The sequence below is a fragment of the Anser cygnoides genome, chromosome 6, assembly GCF_040182565.1.
Source record: "Anser cygnoides isolate HZ-2024a breed goose chromosome 6, Taihu_goose_T2T_genome, whole genome shotgun sequence".
Classification (NCBI taxonomy): Eukaryota; Metazoa; Chordata; class Aves; order Anseriformes; family Anatidae; genus Anser; species Anser cygnoides.
Window position 1 is genome coordinate 35,063,468 of NC_089878.1, and position 25,883 is coordinate 35,089,350.

At 39.9% G+C, this 25,883-nt stretch overlaps 1 protein-coding gene across 5 annotated transcripts in view; it reads right to left on the bottom strand.

Annotated features, from left to right (window-relative positions):
* TMEM163 (transmembrane protein 163) overlaps positions 1-25,883 on the bottom strand; it is a 99,686-nt gene that overhangs the window by 70,581 nt on the left and 3,222 nt on the right. For 4 of the 5 annotated variants that reach the window (XR_010832257.1, XR_010832256.1, XM_066999247.1 and 1 more), the window contains exon 2: positions 23,770-23,889. The exons of the other annotated variant lie outside the window; for it this stretch is intronic. Coding sequence is in view for 2 of the 4 variants with exons in the window: in XM_066999247.1 (XP_066855348.1) it covers positions 23,770-23,889 (120 nt within the window). In the remaining 2 variants the exon portion in view is untranslated. The remainder of the gene's footprint in view (positions 1-23,769; positions 23,890-25,883) is intronic. 5 annotated transcript variants of the gene reach the window in all.

The following is a 25,883-nucleotide window of genomic DNA, read 5'->3' on the forward strand; positions in this document are numbered from 1 at the left end:
GCACGAGAGAAAACGCTCTGAGCTACCCTTTGTGTGGTGCCCTGAGCCCAGATAACTGTGTTAAATCCCGTTCAAACAGACACCAGCTAAGTCCTACAAAATTCGCTACTATATTCTCAGATGAGTGTTAGCAAAGGATGACATCCAATTATTGCTTTGCTTTAAACATTTTTTTTAGCAGAAAATGTGTTTATGCTTCCAAATGGTGGCCTCTTCCAAGAAAAACAGTCAAAGCACCAAACCGTAAATGAAGTATCCTATAATCTTTCATAAGTGATCTCTCTAATATTAAATAAAGTTAAATGAGCCTCCCTCAATGATTCCATTGACATATTTATGTCTTGTGTTTGTGGCTTTTGTGCTCATCTGCAGAGCTAACTAATAATGGGGCAATTCAATATGCATGCACGACATGGTACTACTCCATTAGCAAAAACATAAAGCCCCGCTATCAAAAAGCAGCTGATGGTTGTTATTCTTAAATGGCAAACCAGTGATCTGGGGGCTGCCCCTGTAACTATCAGATTTTTAAGGATTTTGAGGCTGGGGACGGATATTCAGACAAGGTTCTTCACCAAGAGGGTGGTCAGGCACTGGGACAGGCTCCCCTGGGCAATGGTCACGGCACCGAGCTGCTGGAGTTCAGGAAGCATTTGGACACTGCTCTCAGACACAGGGTCTGGTTTTGGGTGGTCCTGTGTGGAGCCAGGAGTTGGACTGGATGATCCTTGTGGGTCCCTTCCAACTCGGGATGTTTTATGATTCAAAATGCATTTACAAGAGCATATACTGAAAAGTACGCAGGTTCCTCAGGTTCCAGATTGATCGATATCAGACACCCAGGTCCACAGCCTACGTTTTAATTCATAGCTACTTTAGAAGTGCAGCATGGACTGATCAAAAACTATGTCTCTTTCTCCAAAGTAGGACATTATTCATTAAAAAACAAGAACTTTTGATGTTGCCACTTACTAATTTCAGGGTTTTGCTGAAAACATATCTGGAGAACCACTTTTGCCCTAACGGCACAAAAAACAAGTCAAAAATCTTTTCCTGTGCATGTATACTGAGAACCACACAAGCATGTACCTGTCAAGGAGTCAAAATTCACTTGCATGTAAACCTAATAAAACGTGATCAACTGAATAGATGCAACGGAAAAAAAAGTTTCTTTTTCCAAAGCAGCTTCAAACCTTCTCTTTTGCAGGTAAGGTGGTCGGCTCAATGGCTGGAGCTGAGGAGCGCAGGAAGCCTGGCCACAGCCACCCAGCGGGGAGAAGGGCCCCTCTTTCAGTGCGACGAATGAATGGTGACAGCAGCTTCCCTTGGTCCAGGCCGGTACCAAGCTAGCCCACAGGCCAGGCATGTCGTGCAGCCACCAGTAGGACTATACGGTATTGTGTTATAAATGGTATTTCAAGAACACTGAATAATTTATATCAAATAGCACTTGTACTTCCAAATGCTAAGACATCAGAAGGCACTATTCCAGGATAGGAAATAAGCACTGCATAAGTTGGAAGGAGCTGTTCCCCTTAGGCAAAATATTAGCTACCAAAAATATAAGTGAGATTTTCAAGTTCCTCCAAATGTTTCTGACTTTCAAAATCAGCACCAGCAGAGCTCATGCTATGATGCCACCAGTGCAGCAAAGCACATAGCCCAGCCATTCCCTTCAAGGACAAGTATTCAATTGGTCTGAAAGACAGCAGGAATAGCACGTGTATTTCTGAACATAATTTTACCTTTTTAAAAGACTCCTGAAATTAGCTATGTGTTACCTACGTGTGTGTATATATATGTATGAAGACAAAATGTCAGTATTAAGAAATTAAAATATTAAAAACTTGTGCTAACTTAAAATTATACAGTAAAAAAAATGCATTTGTGAGACAAAACAGATAGGATTCATTAAGGAGGGAAACATTCTCCAATTGCAGGAGGAGAAACGGGGCCTAGTCTTGGATATATAGGTTTTCCACAGCATCCAACCAGTGTTAAGATCATAAAATAACCTCTAATAAGGAAGATCCCTTGCACATTGGATCCTTTAAGTCCAACAATTCTGCAGGGAAAAAAAAGTTTCACACACTTTACTTGGTATGAATACCCACAATGGGATTTTGATTTATTTCAGAAAACATCTCCTCTCTAATGCAATGAAATATTTGAAGGAACAGAGTTTTTAAAGGAAATTTTATAGTGGAAAGTCCTATGCCAGACATTTGAGTCACTGATGACAGCACGACAGTTTTAAGTTTCTCTAAAATCCTCTCATGGAGTTTCATGGCACTTCAGAAATTGCCACACCATTTCTTTAAGTGGACTTTCTTATTCTAGGTCCATGAACATCTTGTTGATACATATTTTCAGGCATCAAGAAGATAATCAGTACTCCCAAAGAAGTCCCTATTTCTACACCTACTCACCATTTCCAACATTGCCTCAACTAAACCTTTTCATAGGAACGATTTGTTGCATAATTACCATTTAATTATCAGTTGAAATAGATCAGACACCTCAAAGGCACTTCCTTTGATATTTTTGCTGTTTTAATAGCACTGCATCCTACCCAGCTGACATGTGATGTGTGAAAGCCGATGGTGTAGAATTCCACAGTGGTAGCACCTTCAGGTTCCAACACAAACACAGATCTAATCTATTCATTTATACAGCACTCTGCCTGTTAAAATAGCCTGGTGGTTTGAGTTTGTATAAATTTAACTCCTGGTGTAATTTTTTAAATTACAATTTCCCCCACTAGATTGCTTCAAAGCGGAACTGCAAATTTATAAGATGCCTTCTGAACCCTTGCACCAACAAAATAAGCATTGCTTTGGAAATAACTTTACTATTTTTTCATCTTTTCAAAAATCTATGCACATTTAGGACTACTATTCACTAAACTTAAATATATTCATCACTGGAAGTACCCAGTACCAGGGTACTATTACTATCCTTCGCTTTCTTTTTGATAATTATAGTGTTGTTACACATGGAAAAACAACACGTGCCCAAATCACAGTGCAGATCAAATGCTAACTATACATAATATTTGTTAGTAATTCATTAATATATTTCTCAGCTACACAAGGTTTTCAGCTTTGATTGTGAAATGAAACATGCTTCAACTAATATATTGTGTTTCTGAAAGGTAATTACTGCAAAAACAAGCCTCACAAACAGTTATTAAACAACCTTTTCATTAATGCTTACAGGCTTCCTACCGAAATTTGGCTTACAGAGCAGTGACTCAAATTTCAAAACTTCATATGCTTCAAAACCTGACTTCACAAATTCCAACACCCTGCTATCACAGGGCACACAATGTCAAACAATGTTAAACTTCACTGTTTGGAAATCCTGAGCTGCCAATCCCACCAAGTGATGTATTAGATTTTGAAAACAAATAGGTTATGTTTTGAAAATAACAAACATGATAAAAAACGAGTGTCCTGGCCTGCAAGTCCTCTGGAATTAATATTTTCAAAATTGTCTTTATATCAGATAACTTCCCTTAAAATAAAGATGGTATGGGAAAAAAAAAAAAAAAAAGAAAAAAACACCTTATATAATAACCCATCTCCAACAATTCACGAAAAAAAATCATGTAAGGCAAAATTGCCCCTTGGGAGAAGACACTAAGAGGTGATCAGGGGTACTAAGAGTCAATGTTAGACCTCTGAAGTCAGTATTCAAATGATTCTTTTTCTAATGTACCCTTCGCAGTGGCACTGAACAGTAAATATGATCTGATTCATTGGCATTTAGTTGCTAGTGATAAACTATAAACCAAACAGATAACATACTGCAGCTCAGTAGATACAATGGATCTGGAATTGTAGTTCCAAGACATGACCAAGACAAGAGCAGAGTTAGATCCAGGGAAAGCACAGAAACAAAAAGGACCTGGTTAACACCCCCTGGAAAACCACATGGCAAGGTTACCAGTGCTAATCAAGGTAATCAGTGCTATCAGTGCTCATCAGCCTGTCTAAGAACAGGTGCTTGACCCCAAAGTAACACTGTATATGTAACCTAGAGAGCAGACTTGCAACCAAGAATTGTAAAAGTGTAATAAAAAAAAACAGTGTTCAGTAATCAGAACGGTATAAAGTGTGCTGTTTAAGCACTTGACTAAAACAGGTTCAGGTCCAAAACAAATGGGCACTTTCAAAGAAAAAAAATTAGGAAGAGGAAAAAAAGGGAGGGAAGAAGTGAGCAAAAGGCAATATGCAGTTCTTTCAGTTTTATAACGTCTAAAATAGTATCTTAAATTATTAAACATGTAATTTGATTCTAATGGCATTTTTATTCTAAAGGCCATTTCTTCACAAAAGATTTTCTCCTGCTTTTCAGAAGATTCATGCCCACGGCAGAAAGAGAAAATGTAAAGCACAGTGACTAGAGGGGACAAATTATCTGCTGCTTGGTGTCCCCACAACCCACCGCCCTGCCAGACCTGACTCTCAATTTGTCCTCATCTTCCTTTAAGAACAAGTAGAGCAACACCAGAAAACTAGCAGGTGTACTGCACCTGCTTTCTCGTTCTCCCCTGCCGGGAGACGCTGCCCACAGAAGAGCAGAAGCAGAGGGCTTGTGCAGTCCTCCAGAGGCTGCACTTGGTGCAAACACAGCTCCAGCCTGGCTCATCGCTCAGCCCCTCGCGCAATAAACGGCAGCCAGGGTAACATGCGCTTCCTGCACGAGACTGCTTCTCCTTCTCCAACCTTCCTTTTTGTTTTACACCTCAAATACAAAACCACGGCTTTCTCGAGTACTTCTGGAAAACCTAATTTAATTTTTTAAGATGGCAAGCTATTCAGTTGCTGGGGACAACTGAACAAATGTCAATTGCTTTGACGTCCACTACTTGCAACGCTATGACCCAACGCCAGCTAAAGGCAATTAACCGCATGAACTAAACAGGTTTATATTGTGGAACTGCAGAAATACCATGTCATTACTTGTACAGCGAGCGCAGAAGAGAGAAGTTGCTTAATATTCCTAATCTACTAGATAAATCATTTTTCTTTCCATTAAAATCCAAGCTAAGAAACTTTGCTGAGTTGAGTCAGAGTTTCATCTGATAGATAAGAGTGCATATGCATAAAGAATTCACGTCTCCAGGTTCTGCTGCTTTCACACCAAGCTAAATTCTGCCTTTCTATAATCCAAGCAAATCAGGGAAGAAAGAAAAAAAATTGTCAATTAATTTTGGCGTCGCAAACTTGACAGTTGTTCAAAGCAGCTACCCTTGCTATTTTTACTAATCTTAAAATTCAACATGAGCTGTGTGCAGCATTATGAATCACTATGTTATTTTCTAAACCAGCTCAGATTTAATCATCATTTCACCAAACAGAAAAGTAACACGATGTTCTGGATCCTTCACCAGTAACTGGGGAAGGGGGCACGGCAGTAGAGGCAGACACTGTGAGCTGTGTGATGCGGGGTCATAGCCTACAGGAAATCAAAACAGAGCATGGTAATCCTTGCAAACAAGCAGGTGAACAAAAAAGTAAGACTAATAATTGCCAACAGCCAGAATACATCATCTTTCCATTTGCCAAGTAGAGAGAAGTTTGTATCTGTGTGGAACAAGAAGGGGACCAGGCTTGCCACACCTGGGTACTGCCTGTGAGCCACTGACAGCAGTGCCCAGCAGTGTTGGGAGCTTGGATTTTCAAACCACCGATGTCAGTGGATCCAGGGAGCAGTGAGGCACATACGGTGAGACAGCCTGTCCTTCCAGAAATGTACAGGGAAATGGGTACTTAACCTTCTTAATGCCAAATTACATGAAAGGGATGCCCCCTGTACTCCTAAATGCTACAACTAAACCTGTACACCAGTAAATGCCATAACCAAAGCATTGCAATTTCCTTCATCTGTACATAAAAACTCGCATTTTCCGCGCGCTGATCCACAACACACTGTACTGTTTTAATGGCAATTTGCCTGAATAGCTGCAGTGCTGGAGGCAGGAGAAAAGATAAAACGAGCTGTACAGCAATGCAGCCTTCTCCCTTAGCCTGTGATCCAAAGCACAGTTCCTACTGGGCAGTGCTAATGTGCTTAATAAGTCAGTCTTTCTGAAACAGAAATAAAGTGTTGTTATTTCCACTTACCACTGGGAAAGGGGCAACAGAGGGTGTAAACACTTGGCCTAGAAAGTAGAGCACAGAAGTGTGCAGTATAGGATTGAAACATAATACTTGTTCCTAAACATAAGAAAGTCAGTCTTACTGTACACATGCACAAAAAAAGAAAAGGGGCTTGTTTTTGTTATTCTCTACATAATAAAAAAAATTAAACCACATAGCTACATTTCTGATGGCGGTTACTGCTTCTTCTCTGGTTCTCAGTGAACTCCATTATATGTCAAAGATTATAGGCCTTTCATAACGGGCTTAAAATTGCACTTAAAATCGCAGAAACTAAAATCAAAGGCTGTTTTTCTCATCATTTTCTCAACATTCCTCACTGCCTCACAGACAGCATTCCATTCTCTCATTAGCACTCCAATGAAAAATTAATATAAATTTAATTTTTAGACATTCCCTAAACTCACAGCCCATTTTAAGCCACATGAATTCACTTGAATTTCAGAGTCTGAATTTGTGTTTCAGTGACTTTTAATACCCTTGCTTCCAGATGCTGTAACACAATAGAATTGCTTCTGTACTAATGTACAATCCCTCTTTGCTCTAACCCTTTGTCCTTCCAGAGAGCAAGAAACAAGAAAACAATGTTTTTCTAAGTGGCCATTAGATTCCTCCTAAAATAAGCATGGGAACAGATGAGGCAACAGAGACAGAAAGCATTGTTAAATACAGTGGTGGGACAGGAAGGGTTAGGTTTTGTTCTTCCACTCTGAGTTGAACACCACCGTGAATCTCACTGAGGGTTCTCATTCCCACCTCACACTCCCCAGTGCTGCACACCTGTAGGTGACACGGGAGCATGACATTTTGATCTTCTCCCATCCAACCACAGAAGGAAGAACTGAAGATTAAAAAGAGACGATCAGAATTCAAAATGATCTTGACTTTTTTTTTTTAATAGGTAGAGCTAAGAAAAGAGAATCAAAACCATCTGCAGCCACATTAGAACCTCTTTCAAAGTCCTAAGTACCTTATTTTGTATTTCTGTGGTTTCTATCACTATACCACCACTGTCACTTTTATCAAAAAGTGGTAGGCTGCTGCACTATATTCTACACTATACCAACACTTAGAAACAGATCTCTGCAGAACTCAAAGCCCAAGACCATGATCCTACTAAGTGTATGAAGAGGATGTGAATAATCTCAATGAAAACAAAACAAATAATTACATCTGTCATTCAAATTTCTCATCTCTAATTCCCTTCTAATTCTTTATCTTAAATTAAAATGTCTAGACCTGGGTGCAGCCTTCAAAATACGAGTGCAACGTAGTGACAGAAAAATGGAGTTACAGCATCAGAACTAGAAACTGAATACAGATTTTCTGGAGTCTATCATTTGCCTAAAGCTAAAATAAATAACTTATATTAAAACAAATCTGGACTTTACAAGGTAGCAAACAAAGCTAGAGGCAAAGGCACCCAGGAGACATTTGAGGACAGTTTAGTGATAATTTCTTAAACTGCAGTAGTAGGGTTTACAGACCTTGATTGCTTCCGTCAAAATCCTACCTTGAAAGCACGAACAAGTGCTCCCTGGCAATATCTTCAGATTGAAAATGTCTTTCTTTGAAGTAAACTGATTCTTAGGTTCATTAGGCTGCTCTTTGCAAACAGCTGTAGTACTGCAGGCATATTGCATGGCTTACCTTGTATGCTTATTGGTTTCATTTTATGTCACAACTAGGTAACAGTGAATTGGAAAACGTAACCTAAGTAGTTCTTTTATGTACTTTTTTATTCTTTGTATTTTGTGCTTTCTTTTTACAAAGTCAAATCTTCTCAGCTATTGATCTCCCCCTACGTCAAAGAACTTTTATTGATTGCAGTGAAGATAATGAATACCAAGTACCTCCCAAACAGAGCCCCTTTATTAACATCTTCTGCTGACCCAGGATGTTGACTCTCCTTATCTCAATTTCCTTTGTGTATCACAAGACACATGCCATAGGGTATGAAAGTCTAAATCAATTCTGATCAAAGTCACACAAGTGAAATCAAGGGTGATGCATTACTGTGAGTGCAAGAGCTATACATCATCATTAATGGGATACATTTCATTAATTTCCATGCTTCTTACCTAACCTCCTAGTGTAATCGTTTTATGTGCACAGAAAAAGTTAGAGTTTCGAAAACACGACTGTAAATGCTCAGGTCTAAAAGGTGTTCTTGCACTATATAGTAGTAACCGATACTTTTTGCACATTCACCTTGTTCCAAATGTGAAGCCTAGGTCACTGTGAAAGGAGAAACACACCATGTGCATTCATTCCTATCTCGCCCCCAGAGATGGACACATTCAAACTGAGGATCAAATCTGCTGCTTTTCAAAATCAAGCGGCTGTGAAACTGGCTGTAAAACTCAGGTAATATCACTTCTAAACTACAGTTGACTGTGAAATACATCACTTGGATGATAGTTAAATAGATTCATTACGAGCAAAGGTCAGGTCTTCATGTGTCCACTACTTCTGATAAATGACCTATTTATACTTGCATGAGAAACTCTAAAAAAAAGACATAGGTGAACACGACAAGAATCAGCAAATGCAATTCTTTACCTTCAAAAGCTCCTTTTCTCCTAAGATATGCGAGTGTTTCGAAAACGGACAGCATGGGACACTCTCTTTTTGAATTAAGTCAATTTTGTATCACTATCAGCTATAAGCAACCTTGCTCACTCTGCCAAGCAGCATGTAGCACAAAGGAGTGTAGGCCTGGTTCTATAACCCCTGACCCCTTACTGTCCCAGCTTGCTGGAGAACTTAGTTTGTCTGAAACTGAGACTGCATTTTGAGAAACACCGCATCCACACAACTTAATTCCTTATCACATTGTAATTAGCAAGGTACCAGTTTGTGCTCCTGCTCTAATTCACAGTATCTGCATGCTTATATTTACACATTAGATTGTCCAACCAATTTATCAGTCCTGCAGCTTCTTTGCAACCCAGTCACGCAATCTGTTTTCCTGTGTGCCCTCTGCTACGTAGAACAGGATGACTGAGTATCACTACCCGCTTTGTAAAGTGGTATGCAGCCAAGTTCGGTGGGTCTTCATCAGGATAAGCCACTGACAAGTCCATTTCCACCTCTGTTTAGCATAGCCATAGCTGGGTTCCAGCCTTCCTTTCCAGCTGAAAGCATGCCTGCTCTCTTGAATGATGGGAATGCCATGGAAATCTGCAGGTCCACCTACCATTCACAGCCTTTAGGCTGATCATGCTCGAAGCTGTGTAATATATCAGTAATACCAAGATTACAAAAGTCCCCTGGGAAAAGCAAAAATCAGAAACCTCTCATCTTTAAAAGCACTCAAGTCACCTGTCCAGGTGATCAGACAAGACTTTGGCTTTTCTCATTCCAGGGACACAGAGCACGAGAACGGTGAAGGTGCTGTGAAGGCCGCTCTGTAAGCAGTCTGATACAGAGACTTGACAGCCACAAATGTGTGACACCCAAGACAGGGAAACCTTCTCAATGCTGACCTGCAGACACAGTAGATTCCCTGTTAGTATTTAATCTTCTTTCCTTAAGAATTCCTCCATACGTCTTCCCTAATTCCCATCAACATTTTCAAACACTTCCTACGCCACCTGAGGCTGCAACACTCTCCTGTGCACTGACTAGACCAGACAGTAATTCTTTTGTAGGTGGTTCAAGCCATCTACCTGAAGCTCCTCTCCCCACCAGGCACTGAAATGACAAGTATAACAGGCTCAAAAAAGAAAGCAATATCAAGGAAACATACATCCTGTATGCTCAATAAGTGAACTGCATCAGAACACAAAAAAATTATGTCATTAGTGACAAGCGTTTTCTGACTAATTTAAAACAAATTCACCACAATTTTGGGGGTGCTTTCTTTTGTTTTCTTTTAAATCAGCACCATATTTAGGAAACCTTTTTTCCCTATACTACAGAATTTTGCACATAATTTTGGCTTGCTTTTTGTAAGATGAAAATTTAGCAAGGGTTTTTTTTTCCCACTCAGCAGAAAGCTGCATTGCAGCAGTAAGCCTATTTAGAAAATACATACAGTACATAGCAAGAACAACTCATCACTAACTCCACTAAATTTCAGTGTGCCCAACTGTCATTGCAAAATAGCATCTATTTCACAACAAACTCTAAGCATACCAGCAGGAAATACGGAGTAAAACTTCATGTGCAGAAAGTCCTAAGACAGCAGGGCATGGCCATCCTCTACATTCTCAAAAAAGGCAAATACAAACTTTCAACCACCTAGGAAAACCACTCAGGAACACCACTCTGGTTGCCAGCATGAATGTTCACGCTGATGGAACTCCTTAGTCTTCAGAAACATCCCTGCTTAGTTTTTCAACCCCTTGGACCCAGGACAAATCCTTCCCCACCACAGCAACCTTCAGGGACCTACACGACTCAACTAGTCTGACCCATTAGACTCCAGTTTCACATCTCTGTATCAAGCCCTGAAAAACACTCACAGCCCAGTAACAAACTATCAGCAGATGCCTGCAGTAGCAAATGCAGTTATGTCCACACACTCTGTGAAAGATACAGCTAACTTAGTTCTACCAGGGCACACCTGAGCCAGCCAAACCCAAAAAGAAATAGAAGAGTAGCAGTAGGAGAGGACCTACAAAGACCACCAAGTCCAACCATCCCACCACTCCAGGGCTGACACAAAGTTAAAACAGATCATTAAGAGCATTATCCAAATGCCTCTTAAAAATGCCTGTTCAACTCCTGGGGAAGAAATAAATACATAAATAAAAGGACAAACCATTTTGTAACCTCGTGGAATCCAGCCATACTTTTGATGCAGTTTTCAAACCTCACTTTTGAACTGAGGAGTTTTCCTACAGAAACGTCCTATCTTCAGGCTCAGTTTTTCTCACCCCAAAAAAAAGTAAAAGTAGCAAACCTAGCATAGCCCTGCAAAAGAATAACATCAGACTTGTGCTGAATAGACAAATTACACAGAACTTCGGGTCAAACAGAGTTTAATAAATAAATAAAAAGGTTCTTTCCTGGAAGTAAATATTCAAAGTCTCACTAATGCATTCCTGTCAATGGACTAAGGACATCTTACTTGCTGCTCAAAGACACTTAAGAAGTTTTTAAGCTGCCAACCTCCATCAGATCTCTTCCTTGCTGTCAAAAACTTTGTACACACAGAATTCAAGGCAAGTATTTCCCAGCATTCTCCCATCTTCCTTTATTTCTCTACAGTACTCATTTGTTAGCAGGTTTAAGTTGTAAAAAGTTCTTTCCAAAAATCTGACTAATTAAAACTGCTACAAAACTAGTAATGAGAGTGACAGAAGAAACGCAGTTCTCCCAGCACTAAAAAAGTCATATTAATAACATTTACATCTCTCTACTGTCTAACAAAGCTAGGGGAGAGGCAGAAAGTCCAAGCCCCTAAGTAAATAGTTTGGTACAGCGATTTTCACATGCTGTCTCATATTCTTGCACTTCTCTCTAGCTAGCCAGCCCTGGCGCACATCAGAAATTCACACTTTCCCCTGTCTGTTCTCCAGGTCCAGGTGCCTTAATGAACAGCGGGATTTTATCAAGCAACGCTTCCCTCCTGGTAGCAGCACACAGCTCTAGCGGATCAGGCGTAACATTCACTGTTGCTGGTGACAAACTGCTCAGCAGCCACGAACGCTGGAAACCACGCCAACAACAAGTTTTACACTCTGAACACATCAGGCAGCTCTAATAGCAGCGTGATCCCTCTCCAAGTTTGGGGCAAAACCACGCGCTTCTCCATAAAAACCTCGCTCAGCTGTATGGTGGCTGCCCTGTGTGCGAGTCACATATATCCAAACCACTGCAGCCTAACAAATTCTGTCACTTCGAAATATCCCACAAATCAGTAGGTCCAGGGCTGAGACAAAGAAGTCTGCAATGCCTGCCCAGAGCTCAAAATACAAAATTCAGAGCCAGTTTTCACTATAGAAGACTCACGATGCACATAAACACGTCAACTACTATACAGCACAACACTCCAGTTTGGGGCAGAAAATTCATTTACTTTTTTTATGGATCAAAACCTGATGTGTGCAGATGGAGAAGAAGCTTACAGCAGCAAAATCATTTTCCCAAGGCTATGAAGAAAGCCTGGGCTATGACCAGAATCAGAATAGTCCCTGAAGCAAAATCTTGGCCAAATCCCTGTGAACCCGACAGGATCTGAGTTAGTGTTAATTCACCTTTCTTCCTCAGCCTTTAAAAACGCTTGTGGAAGTTTAAGCAGGCTGTCTTAAGCAAATATTCCCTCACCAAAAAATAAAGGATGGAAAGCAAGTCTAACCACTAAAAGAACAAGAAAATGCCAGAAGGATAAATAAGTTTGAAAACACGTCACCTAATATAAGTTCATCCCATCCTTTGCCATACGTTTTAGTGTTGGATGCTTATCTATTTCAGACTGACATAAAGCCATGCAAGTCAAACCTATGCGTATTTTCTCCAGCTGAAGATCTGCCCCTGTAAATTATATTTAGGAGATTTTAAGCCCAAAGATCCCATAAGCCATTAAACATTACTTGCCACATTATTCCTTAAATCCAAGCCTTATTTTCATCCACCAGATGCTTCTCAGCAGGGAAATGTACATATGATAACCCTACGAGCATCCTTTGGTGGGAGAATGGCAGGGAAACTCCCTTTGAGTACTGTTCGCCCAAGCATTCACCAGGATTCAAAAATCACCAGATTGCATCATTTTGCTGCCCACATCTCAATAGCAAATTTTTTTTATTCGTAAAACCACACGCACCAGCAGTAACAAAGGTCTTCACGCAATCTGAATTCACACAGTAAAAGGGACATAATGAATTTTACCTCTTTAACTAACAATCTATAAAAATTAATTTGCTGTCCTATTTTTTCCATGTCTAGCGAGAGGATTGTTAAATAATCTCTCCTTCTCCTGTTGCAGTTAATTACACACAGAAATACCAAGTCATGCTAAATAAAAAGGATACGCAGTTTATTATCAGTTTCTAACGTGCCACAAAGAAGAACAAGCGAATGGGCCCTTTTGGGTACGATTAGTTCCACACAGTTAGGCATTATAGCCTGCTATATGTTAACAGCGGGGTCTGTCAAGTGGGGAGGCAGACAGCGGTCCTGCAGGCTACATCCAGCCCTCACTCACTGGCTTACAGAACAAGCTGAGGCCGATGCCTTTCGTCTGCCTTCCTGTACCCCCAGCAGCATGCACTTACGCACATACAAACGGATCAACATCAAACCCTGCTAGTTCGGGCTGCCCGTGCTGCTTAGCAGTTTGCTCGTGACTCCTCAGCCAAGCAGTTAGGAAGCGATCTTGTACCCCTGCAATCAATCATTAGCCATGGAGTTAGGAACCACCACTTTTACCACCAAAATCACTAGCGGTTTTGCCACTGGCTTCCCTAGCGCTAGTCAGGCCTGATGCTGGTTACTCGCTCTGCCCGATGTTTTCCATGGATCAGTTAGAAACACTTTTCTGTGATTAACTCCATTTACACTAAATGTGAATTTTACTGTGCCAAGCACCAACCTGCTATTAAATATCCGAAGCCATTCATTGCTTTGAGAGTGTATTCATACCATGGCAGGATCACAAATCATTCTTTCAATCACAGTAAAATAGGCAATTTCCACAAAATACTACTTCTGAGTAACTCCTTTCCAACTTGAACTTCAGTATTTCCATGCCATCTCAACCAAAGCCGTCTATCAGGCCTACCAGAACAGGAACTCAAGGAACTGCTTTTATTTCGCCCAGCTACAGATCCTAGCTGAAAATGCAGGCTGCATTTGCACCCTATTAAATCTCCCACTGACTGATAATAGATCTTGTCTCTAAAATTTGAGAGTATTCCTTTTCAGAGCCTGGGGAAATACTGTTATCTTTTGGTCACTGATACATTTCTTTAAAAAATGTGATCTGAGGACAATGTACTGAAAGGTACATTTCCTTCACCTTGACATACTGAAAAGATACATTATACGTAACAGTTCCCTGATGCATAATCTTTAACAGCAGAAGACACAGAGACTTCAGACCTGATGAGAAAACTTCATTTAGGATTCAGCTGAGGATCCAGTTCTGCAGTAGGTCTTACTCATGTTCTCAGCATTGCACCCAGCTTGAAAATGGCCCAGAGATCTCTCCAGAAAGGCAGAGTTTGTGATGCAGGTACCACAAGCCCCTTATTTTGCAGCAGTTCCTGGAAGGCACTGTGACTCTTGACTAACTATTTTTATGTTACTTGTCAGACTATCCCCCTTCCTCTGCAGTTTTTATGTCTAGCAAAATACCAGCTGCTTATTTCTGGTCACTCTTCTTTGACTTAGCACTGACTAATCAGCTTCTTCTCACTCCAAAGTTGAGCATTTCTTTCCCTTTTTCTGCACGTGCAGAGAAAACAAGACAGTAACAGGTCATACAGGAAAGTCAGAGGAGATACACAGGAGACCTTTATGCTTTTTTTTTTCCCCAGAGAAGGCTAATTTGCAAATGAAGGTTAGTGTTTTAATAAGAGTTATCTTGCCTTGCCTTACCTCCAGACATTAGGCTTCAATCTTTACCGAAGATTTAAGATAATCCTTATTTGAACAAAACTAATTTGACCCAGTAGTACTGCCCTTTTAATGCAAAGCATCAAAGTCTATCCAGCTTTCAACCTGAGCTATTTGACCAACTGACACTGCAGTTGCTTGACAGGCTATCAAAATCTGGGAATGTAAAACAGAGATCAGAACTGTAGACCCTTACCCCTCAAAGCAACATTACCTCAATGGATTAAAAAAAAAAATAAAATGTATTTTTGCCTATTTTTTAGACTAATGTTTGTGTAACATTTTCTATAAGGTATGACAATAGTTGGACCAAACCACACACAGATTGTTTGCAATGTGCCAGAAATGCATCTACTACTACACTGAAATAGCCCAGCAGTTTAACAGAGCATAGTGGGGCTCAATTACAGTTTATCACCTACAGTGATAAATAACACGTTTGGGGTTTTTTTTTTCAAATGAAATACTAGATTAATTTATCAAACTGGATTTTTCACAAGATTAGTATTAACTTGCCTTTCCTTAAAAAGTGTCATAGCAGGTAACAAACAGGAGTACCTCGGACATTAGTTTTATGCTCTTGCTGGTATTTTCAGAAACAAAAGTGTCCTGAACTTAATCCTGGGTAATTAGCCCCAGGAGGGGCACACCACCCTTTGCTATAAGCGAGTTTCTCCACCACCACCACCCAGCCCACCCGAGGCACCCCTTTCCCCCCGGTGCTGGCACTGGAAACACGTTTGTCAGCCAGCCCACAGGGTTTCTGCCGGGACGTGGTAAATAGAGCTGCTGGGAGCAACGCTGCATTGTAAAGCAGCAGACATTATTTATGTGATTATTTCACTGGTATTAAGCTCCTCCTACAGTGCAGGCATATCAAAATGAGGTGAGTCATCTGGAAATGAAAATCTGTCCTGAAAAGTATTAAAATCTAACGGGCTCCAGACCTTCAGCAAAAGGACCTCAAGCACTCTTACTGAAAAATCCCAGTGAGTGGGTGCCAAGAAGTAAACACCACGCGCTACCAACCTCCCCAGTAAAGCAAACCAGTTGTTATTTAACAGTTCAAATCCTGTACAAGTTTTACATTTTGTTGTCTACCGAGTTAAAATATATCTTTTTTAAAAATTTCTGGCAGAAGTAAAGAAAACCTAAGGAAAAGAAAGCCATGCTACCCATCCCTTTCCCTGCTGCCCAAGCAGTTTGTCATACCTCAGTAGTGACTTACGACCTCACAAACGTCAAACAATGAAGTGATAACGCACAATGAATATTAAACACCTGTTTTCTTTCATTACTCTTGATTTTCAGTTCCAGATACAAAGAGTTACAAGTTCGTCATTGTCAATAAGCAAAGAAGCAGGTTTTTAATTGAGGGGGGCAGAGAAGAATCCTCATGATTTATGAAAAGCAAGTTCTGCTGGTACATCAGGCGTTCGTAAAGCAGTCTGCTAACACATTCATGCCCCTGCACAATGGCTAAGTGCGTGATAACCGAGTTACTACTGTGGGGAACCGATACTACGTCGATTGATTGAAAATACGTTTGACTTTTAAGACTGCAGTCATGTTTCTTCAAGGGCAGGTATATAACCACTTGTCTATGTGATGTGCCTAAAAAAGCCAGAGCAGCAATTCAGACTTGTACTAGAGGATCGTTTAAACTACATTTTACACACACACAAAAAAAAAAGTCAAAGAGGTTTTTATATACAATGGTTAATACTGATCACATGCAATAAACCTAATATCCATTCTTTTTCTAAATATTTTTGTCTACTTTCAGGCAAAACACATATTTTTCTTCTGCTGCAGGCTAGGGATGGCTGTAGGGTGCATCATTCCCACACTGGCCAGCCTTCACCAACTGGTGAGCCTACAACCCACCCCATTAAGCATTCAGTTAATCCCTTCCCATTCACAAAACAGTCTCCAATCTACACCTACCTCTAACAGCACAGAATAATTCTCTGAGGGCTATGAGCAGGATGCCCGACACCAGCCCAATTACTTACCACTGCCTTGTTGTTTACCTTACTCATCTGTACATTGTACCTTGCCACCCAGCTGCATTCACCTAATTGGAAACTCTGAATCATCAAACACAAAGCTGCCTGTAATGGAAACCCAGCAGAACTCCGACAGCAGAACTCAGGGCTGAATTTCAAGTGCCTAAAATCTCACAATATAAAAATATATTCACAATATTATATAAAAATATAGAATCACAGAATTGTTTGGGTTGGAAGGGGCCTTAAAGCCCATCTAGTTCCAACCCCCTGCCATAGGCAGGGACACCTCTCACCAGCCCAGGTTGCCCAAAGCCCCATCCAGCCTGGCCTTCAACACTTCCAGTGATGGGGCAGCCACAGCTTCTCTGGGCAACCTGGTCCGGGGCCTCACAACCATCACAGTAAATAATCTCTTCCAAATATCTAACCTAAATCTACCCTTTTTCATTTTAAAACTATTATTCCTTGTCCTATCACTACACTCCCTGACAAAGAGTCCCTCTCCTGCTTTCCCACAGGCCTCCTTTAGGTACTAGAAGGGAATATTATATAGGGAATATAAGGGAATAATATATATTAGAATATGTATATTATATATAAAGGTATTTTATATGGTATAAGCTTTATATAATATAATAGATATTAATAACTATTATAGTTCTTACAGGACCAGATATTGCCCAGACTTTCTTCAGAGTCTTGCACAACAAAACTCTGAATCTCAGCGAGGAAAAATAACAGGATAGGGAACAGAATTGTGATTATGACTTTTACACTACATAGCTTAGATTTAACATACCTGAGGATTCCTGTTTTATAAGAAATGATGTCATAGTGCTAGCTTTCCCTCAATATCACCACCCGATTTTAATTTCAAAACTCTTTGGGATCACCTTCTCTCATCAGGAAGGAATCACCATATAGATCAAGGAATGATTAAGCTTCAGTATTATAATACAAAAATACAACAGGCTCTCATATTTTAAAGGTCAGCATTTAAAAATGAATTCAATTGTTTTAATAAACTTTCACCTCAGCAATGATTTTTAACTTTTCTTTACTGTTTAAATATACAGATACAGATCATCTACTGCCTCTATGCTACTCTAGATTTCACAGACTTCTGTCATCATCTAGCCCGTCAGCTCAGTAAAAGATTTCATGACGTGTGAAGCACTGCAGATTTTAGACCCATACTTCTGTTCAGCAGTCATCAGTCTTGAACTTGACACCCATATGCTATTTTCTCCTACCAAGAAAGTCACTTAGAGTTTTGTGTGCCTAAAAAAAGACAGGCCCTTACTGGCTTCTCATTTCATTTTCAGTGAATGAAAATTGTATTTTGCCGTTACTAAGTACAGACTGACCTATACAAGACTCTCTTCTGCCAGTGCTGCACAGGCAATTTGGTTTTTGTCCTTTAGATCTTAGGTATAATACGATATAAGGCCAAGCTCTGTTTTCAACGGTAGTGATACAGTCATAAGGAGGACAATAAGGCTGCACAAATGTCACCAATATCAGAAATCTACCTTGGGAATTTAAATCCTATATTTCATTAACGCTTCTGTGAGACTACAACCCTGAAGCAGCTGTCTTTTTGTAAATGATGTAATTAAATGCCCTGAGAAGTATGCAAAATGAGGGATCTGCATACTATCACACAGCGGTTCTCTTTTGTACTTAGCCTTTACTTCATTTTAAGTTTCTGCGTGGCATTGTGACTTAAAATGGAACTTTCTGAACACACACAACAAATGTTCTGCTGAAGAAAAAAAAAAAAAACAGAAAAAACATTCAGATTTTTAGGACTGAGAAATGCAATGCTTTATAGCTCCCAGAAGAGAAAACACAAAGACCAAGACTTTCCATGTGGTCTGATCCTGGAGAATTCTGTTTAGGTGCCCAGCTGAGACGCTCTTAAACCAACCTGAGTTCTGAATGCCCGGCATTTTTCTGAAATTCAATGACCTTTAAAGACTGTTGAATTGGATATCCAAAGCAAAGAGGCTCAGAATCATGAGCCTTCAGCTACATTCATTATTAGTATTATTATTCACAGCTGCGCCCAGGGTGTACTAAGTATTGTGCAAACGAGGCGAAGTCTGCATATATTTAATTTTTCAAGCAACAATAAGAATGGATCACTGGGAAAATTATATATTCATTAATAAATTAATACAGTCATTCCCCAACTCAGTTGTGTGTAGTATGCCTGAGATGAGGAGTGACAGATGACATCAATATCTCCACATCCAAGCCTCCAGAGGACATCATCTTCACTTGCTCAGTGTTTGTCCCACGTAACTCCATTTGAACTGCACTGGAGTAGTGTAATAGGGGTGAAGAATCAGCATCCATGTCCTACAGCTAGCCAAAATGAGATTTTCTGGCTCAGTTTAGTCATTTGAATGAGGAAAGTGAACCTGGATCCAGACTTTCTAAGGTCTCTTGGCATTTGAATGTCTGTAGAGTCTAAGGTAGCATGAACCTCCTGTCTGAGAGCAAGCTCTATCCTAAAACTTCATTTTCCCTCCACTTCAAACAAAATGCCTCTCTAATCCCAGTATGTGAAAGTTTGCTTTAACAAACAATTTTTCAGGAATTCATGTTTAAACACAAATGATTTTGCATACAAAATCAGAACATCAGTTTCTCTGCATTTTCTTGCAATGTCTTATCCATGGACCAATAGCTAATTCTATAAAATACTTCCACTTACAGAATTATAGCTACCAAGTTTGCAACTGAAACACTAAGCAAATTAATAGAATTCACCTTCTCAAAATAACAGTGCATATTTATTACACCAGGCTAACCAGTTACCAGGGTAAAACTTCAAATCATAAACATATCATTTGCACTAAAGCTTTCGGTTATTTCTACAAAGCTCAACCCTCAAGTGTATCTACAGTGGTCTAAAACAAATGGTCCATCAAGCAATCGGGACAGATTCCACAACCTGCTGCTATTTCCCCAGCATTTTGCAAATAGCCCAGTGTCAACTTTTCCCGTGGTGCATTAACATGCTCTGACCACACTGGGACTCAAGTCCCACCCTGACCACTGCCCTTTACAAAGCTGACATACAATCTGAACTAATCTCTGGCTACAAAGAGGGCTTGCAGCGCAGAATTTGGTCTATGCGTTGTTTTGACATATTGATATGACCACTCAATTCATTATGAAACAATTTTAGCTAATCAAATCAAAAGATGAATGAACAGAACGCGTTCTGTGAATCACAAGTCTAAACGGGACAAGAAGTACCAGGCAGAATGAGTTTGTTTTCTGCTTTGGTAATATGATCAGAGATTAGCTCATTGGGTAGAAAATAAACTATAACAGCAAAAGACATATTTGTATTTTTTTTCAAAATTAGGTTTTAGTAACATAAATGTCAAGAAACTAAGAACAATGGGTTGCAAAACACAAAAGTTCCATTCCACCTGTAATAATCCCTCATCCTCTATTATGACACTGAAACGAGACTCACGATGAACCTACAACACTGCAGCTACAGGAAGGAGAAGTTATAGTTGTTATTACAAAATGATTTAGATCACACCATTATACTACACATACATACATTACAAAAATGTTTTACTATGCTATGATTCTTTTCTTGTATTATTGTGAAGCAGAAAGAAATAATTATGCTAACGTGATTATTCCAGTACTTACTTGGGGTGCTGAGCAGCAACCTAATGCTGATTTTAGTAACTTTCATCATGCCCAGTCTCAGTTTACGACTATGTTTTTATAAAAATGAAAATACACTCTTGATGAGAACTCTACAAGCATGCATGTTTCAGGCAATATAGAAAGGAAAAGGGAAATGAACTTATCTGTCAGGCATTGCTTAGTATCTGAACATAGACGTGTTGCACAAAACCCACAAATGTCAGAATACACAAAGCTGATCCTAAGCAAGCCTAACTTACAGCCACTGAAGACAGCACCACAGGGCTCTGCTAACATCAAGGATTTTACAAAGTGAAGTCTATAAAGATTTATAGAAGCCTTGTGCAACCACGTGCTGACAAGCAATGCCTTCAACAGCACCCAGAGCTAGGGAGACCACGACGATTACCGCACAGTGCTTCTGCAGACAGGAAGTGGTATTTACAGACAGCAGCTCAAGCTGCCAAAAGGTCTTCTAAGAGCACAGCGTTTCTGCAGTAAAATTAAGTATATTAAATACCTGACAGTAAGAAAGAATGGATCTTTCCAGAAAGTTTGACCAGATGTCCTTTTTAACAATAAGACTAACACACAGAGTTCAGCGCAGCTCTAGCCTCAAGTGCCACAGATCATTACCTAAATAAGGAACTTCTTTATGTATTCAGATCAACTTGAGATTTATCAGTCTCTTTCAGTATTACCAAGCAAAAGATCAGCGTTCAGCTGGGGTACTGTAATCCCACTGGAAGGAAACGTCTCACACCAGTGAAGAGCAGCCATTCCGACACACTCTAATGCTGCAAAAAATAGCTTGGGAAGCAACTTTGGTCTTTGAAAGGCTGGACATAATCAAGCTGCAGCACACAAGTGACAGGACAGGCCATAAAAAAAGGGAAGGAAGTCTAGTTACAAATCCTTGGTTGGACAAGGAGGCTTGGGAACCACCTCCCCACTCTGCACACAGTCCGTGCAACAAGTATCACTTTCCTCAGTACTTTTCCCGTCCCCCAGGTGCCCCATTTCTTCAACTGCAGTTACCAAGCAATGCCAATTCCCTGGCCCAGTATCTTTACCATATCCAGCACAGCTGCAAAGCAGCATTGTAAGATACATTCAGAGGAAAGGATTTTGAGGCCTGTAAGAGTATAAGCCAGAAATTTGCATAAAGACCTTATGAGGAAATCAGAAAGAGTAGTGAGAGTACGTCAGTGTAGCCTGACAATTACCACAGCAGGTTCCCATTTCTCACTGAACATCACGGCCATGTTGCTAACACCTTACCATTACAGACAAGAGGTAAAAAGGAAACGGGATACTTTAAATAGCAGGTGTTTGCAAAGAATTGGCAGTGTCAGACACCCCAGGGTGACAACCAGTCATTTATATAAAACAGGCAGCAAACTCTGGGAACCTGACATGTCTCCCAGATCACGGATTGGCTAGAAAAACCTGCTAAAAGGACAGCAAAAGAGATGTGAGACAATAAACTGAACACAACTGCAAAATTACATGGGGGAGCAAAATGATTCTAGAACCACTGCATTTTCCACAGATTAAAAAGTTTTAATATTAAGCATACCAAAAGCCCTGGCAATACTTCAGTGGCACTTAAGTTAACTGTCAATTGTTTATTAAGAGATCCCCTACAAATTGAATGTATGTGTGCTGCTTCCTCTTTCGTTCTTCATAAATTTAATCCCTTCAGACCAAGAGGAAAGATTCCATAAACATAGCTGATTTCAGTCTTTCAATGACCATCCATTCCACCTGAGTCACAATATACATGAAGGCAGGGACTACTGTATCTGCCTTCTGTTGTTGTTAGGATTTCTAAACCCTACCAGAATGCCACAAATAAGGAAAAAAAAAAAAAAAAGCTAGCAGATAACCTAACTAAATTACAAAATTTAAAAAGAGACCCTTTTAAAAGAAATAGGGTGGTTTAATTGCTGTTTTTGTACTTATATCTTATAAATCTGACATAAGCTTAAAATAAAGCTATGTCTCAATATTTTCTAAAATTATATTGTTAATAGGAAATGAATTAAATTTATTCTAAAACACAGTTTTATGTTGCTGCAGTACAAAAGACAGACTATTGCATTTTCATGAAGCAGAACAAAATGGAAACTCTGATTCCCTGCTTTCTTGTTAGTTCTCAAATTCTTTAGTGTTAGACTCCGCTTTTAAGTGTTCCTGCTCTTTTCTCTGCTTTTTGAATCAAGCTGTTGTACCTATGTTTCCATAAGAACCGCTCCAAGTAATGTATTTTGGGTTTCAGAGACCATTTGGTCAGATTCTAATAATCTCTCCTGGGAGCTGACACCAACTTCCAGCAGCAGGTCGAACGCTGCAGATTAGAATAATAAAACACATGCTGCTGCAGCTTCCAAAAAAAATGCAAGTGTCTTTTTCAAGCTGAAGAATGATGTTTTGAGACATCTTAGATGCCTTGTCTCCTAGACAGAGCTTTCCTTTTGCTTATACAAACATATACATGCAGTAATTCTTGCTTTTTCCTCTTTTAAACAAAGAATGTGCCATTGCAAAGGTTTTGATCCAGACTCCACATTTCTTTTTGTCATTATGAGAATGTAGTGTTCCTCAGCTGACTATGTTAAGAATGCTGGTGGTTTAAGATTTTGCACTGAACTGAAACATATCTTTATTTACACAACGTGGCATTTTTTCCTGTTTTGAAATAAAAGAAATATATTTCACTTTTCCAAACAGAGATTTTTTTTGTTTGTTTTTCAAATTCTTTGTGTAGAGGTAAAATAAACAAATGTCTTGAAACTTACGGAAAAACACTGGATTAAAAACAAGCTGGTATTTCTCTTTCACATTAACATGGTGTTAGGTTATCTGCTGGTGTAAGAAAAATGATATATTTCCCCCTTATAATTCACTACCGTTTATTATAGTGTTCCAACTATGAATCCCAAGTGGATTAAGACTTGTCATATTTGACCCCTTTGGTTAAAGGCAATCCACTCCATAATGATTTTTTTACGCTATTCTGTAAAACGAACAGTTCCACATGCATAAATGCTAACAGGAATCAACATCTCCTGTTTCTTTCTCCAACCTTCAACAACCCTATTCACTGCAGAAAAAAAAAAAAAGAGTTTTACTAATTCATAAGCACCATGCAGACACAGGCAGTCTAGAGAGAAACCTTTTTAGCAGTTGCAAAGAAAAAACATGAGAAAGCTTCCACAAAGAGTCTGAGAAATTCTGAGGATCCAACAGAATAAAGGAGGAAAAAAAAGAAGGAAAAAAAAAAAGAAAGAAAGAAAGAAAGAGGTGTGAAGATTTAAAATATTCCCAATACTCACTGAAAGCAGCCACTGCAAGAGCCAGTGTGACAATAATGGAGACCCAGGAAACCCACAATGCCTTCTTTCTGTAGCTTTGAGCTTCATGAGGTTTTAGCCTTGTACTGCTTTCTAGTAAACCTGATAAGCAATAAGCAAAGAGGGTATGAACAATACATTGCTCCTTTTAAAAACACAGCTGTGTTAGTTCAGACCTAGATCACATTATTTACATTCTACATTACATATCGAATCAATACAGAATCAAATCCTCCTCACATTAGCAAGGTTATCGTGGTTAAGTGAACAAAGCCATCAGAAATGTATGAGTAAGCAAGCACAACACACACAAGCTGGTTTGATTCCACACGGAAGGTAAGGCCCACACCTCAGCCACTTATAATAGCACTACAATTGTGCGGCAGTTAACAGAAATTCACATCACTTGTGTTTTCCACCTATACATCTACACAAGAGCGAGCCCCGTCCTCCTCTCACTGAGATCAAAAACCATTTCCGCAGTTCAGGATGCTGAACGTAATTAACATAGGAGAAAAACTTGTGTCTGCCAGCCTCTGAGAAATAACCTACCGATGCACGGGAATACACTGCACATGTTGAGCACCAAAGTAGAAGCAGGCACACTTTAGAATCAAAGCTAGCACAGTTGAAAAGAACTCTTGAAGCACAATGTCCTTCCCCAAAGGTAAGAATACATCCCTGGCTAGAAGCTGGACCAGGAACTGTCTGAAGAACAATTCGGGCCTTGCTCTAATCAGCGCAAAGGTCTGCTAACAAAAGGGAACAGGACTGCTTTCTCTCTTCTTTGATGCTTTCAATTTGTGCAGATCTTTTGTCCACTCGTCTTAAATTGCAGAAAAGAACCCAAGTTAAAAATAAAGTACATTCTTTGGTTTTTGCTCTCTCAGTCTGAGTCTTAAGCCACTTTCTGATGCATTCATAATTAAACATATTTGCCATTTGTTTATCCCATCCAGATTCTTTTCTGCATATGATATTCATTTAATTTGAAACATGCCGATACATTTTTTTCACCAGCAAGTTCCAACTCAAATCTGCTTAGCTGGTGACAGAAGGCCTGATGACTCTTAACTTTATTAATGAATTACTCCAGAAATTGTGGGTGGTCCTTCTCAAGTGATGATCCCTTTTCAGAGGGACTTGCCTGCCCACAGTGTGCAGAACTAGGGCGCTGCGTGTAGAAATGTTGTCGAAACGTGTGTAGAAATAGTGAAATCTTTCAGTAGCCGGTCCAATGTCTTAGGCAAACGGTAGGGAAGAGGAGTGCTGGCAGACAAAGCAGCAGATTAAAACCTAACAGCTGAAGCTGTCACTGTCCTCGCCTCCCCCAGTTTTATCTCCAACCTTTCTGATGGCTACTGCAACCCTGGAGGTAGGGACACCTGATCTGGTTATGAGCGTACTCCTGAACCCACACCACGCTTAGCCCAGTTTATTAATGCTAGCAGATATTAACTTCAACTGGCTGTAATGCGCTGGCTCAACACTGCAGTGGTTTTGGAATCAACGCAGAAGTGAATCAGACATCTCTGCCTCAGGGGCAGCAATGTGTCAGCAGCAGGGTAGGCATCCAGGGGTGGTAGCAGTTTGAGCCACCAGATTTTATTCTGCCACTTCAAGCCTGTCAGAATTCTAATCCCAGAATAGTTGGCGGAATTCGCCCTCTCTTGGAAAAATGCCTTACGCTTTTTCCCGTCAATTACTTTGCGTGGAAAGCAGAGAGAGTTTCTCTATTAGAGAGTTCAGAAAGACACTGGGAGAATTTAAATTAATGCTGTGTTTTCAGACAACTTCAAATATTTCCTCCCTTCTGTGCTACACTGTGCCCTCTTCATGAATGAAAAAGAATTCGCAAACTTGCACACAAGAGAATTACTAGGCCCAACAGAAAACAATGTCTGTGTCTTAATATGCAAATTCTTTGTCTGACACCTGAAAATTACCAGATGACAACTCAGAAAGGTCTGAGTCCTTCACCTACAGCAGTGCACTGCCATTTCTCACTTAGCCTGCCTTCATCTGTGTGAAGGAATACATATTTTTTGCAATGTTTCACCTATCTTCTGACAGTACACATAACAATCCACAGTTTA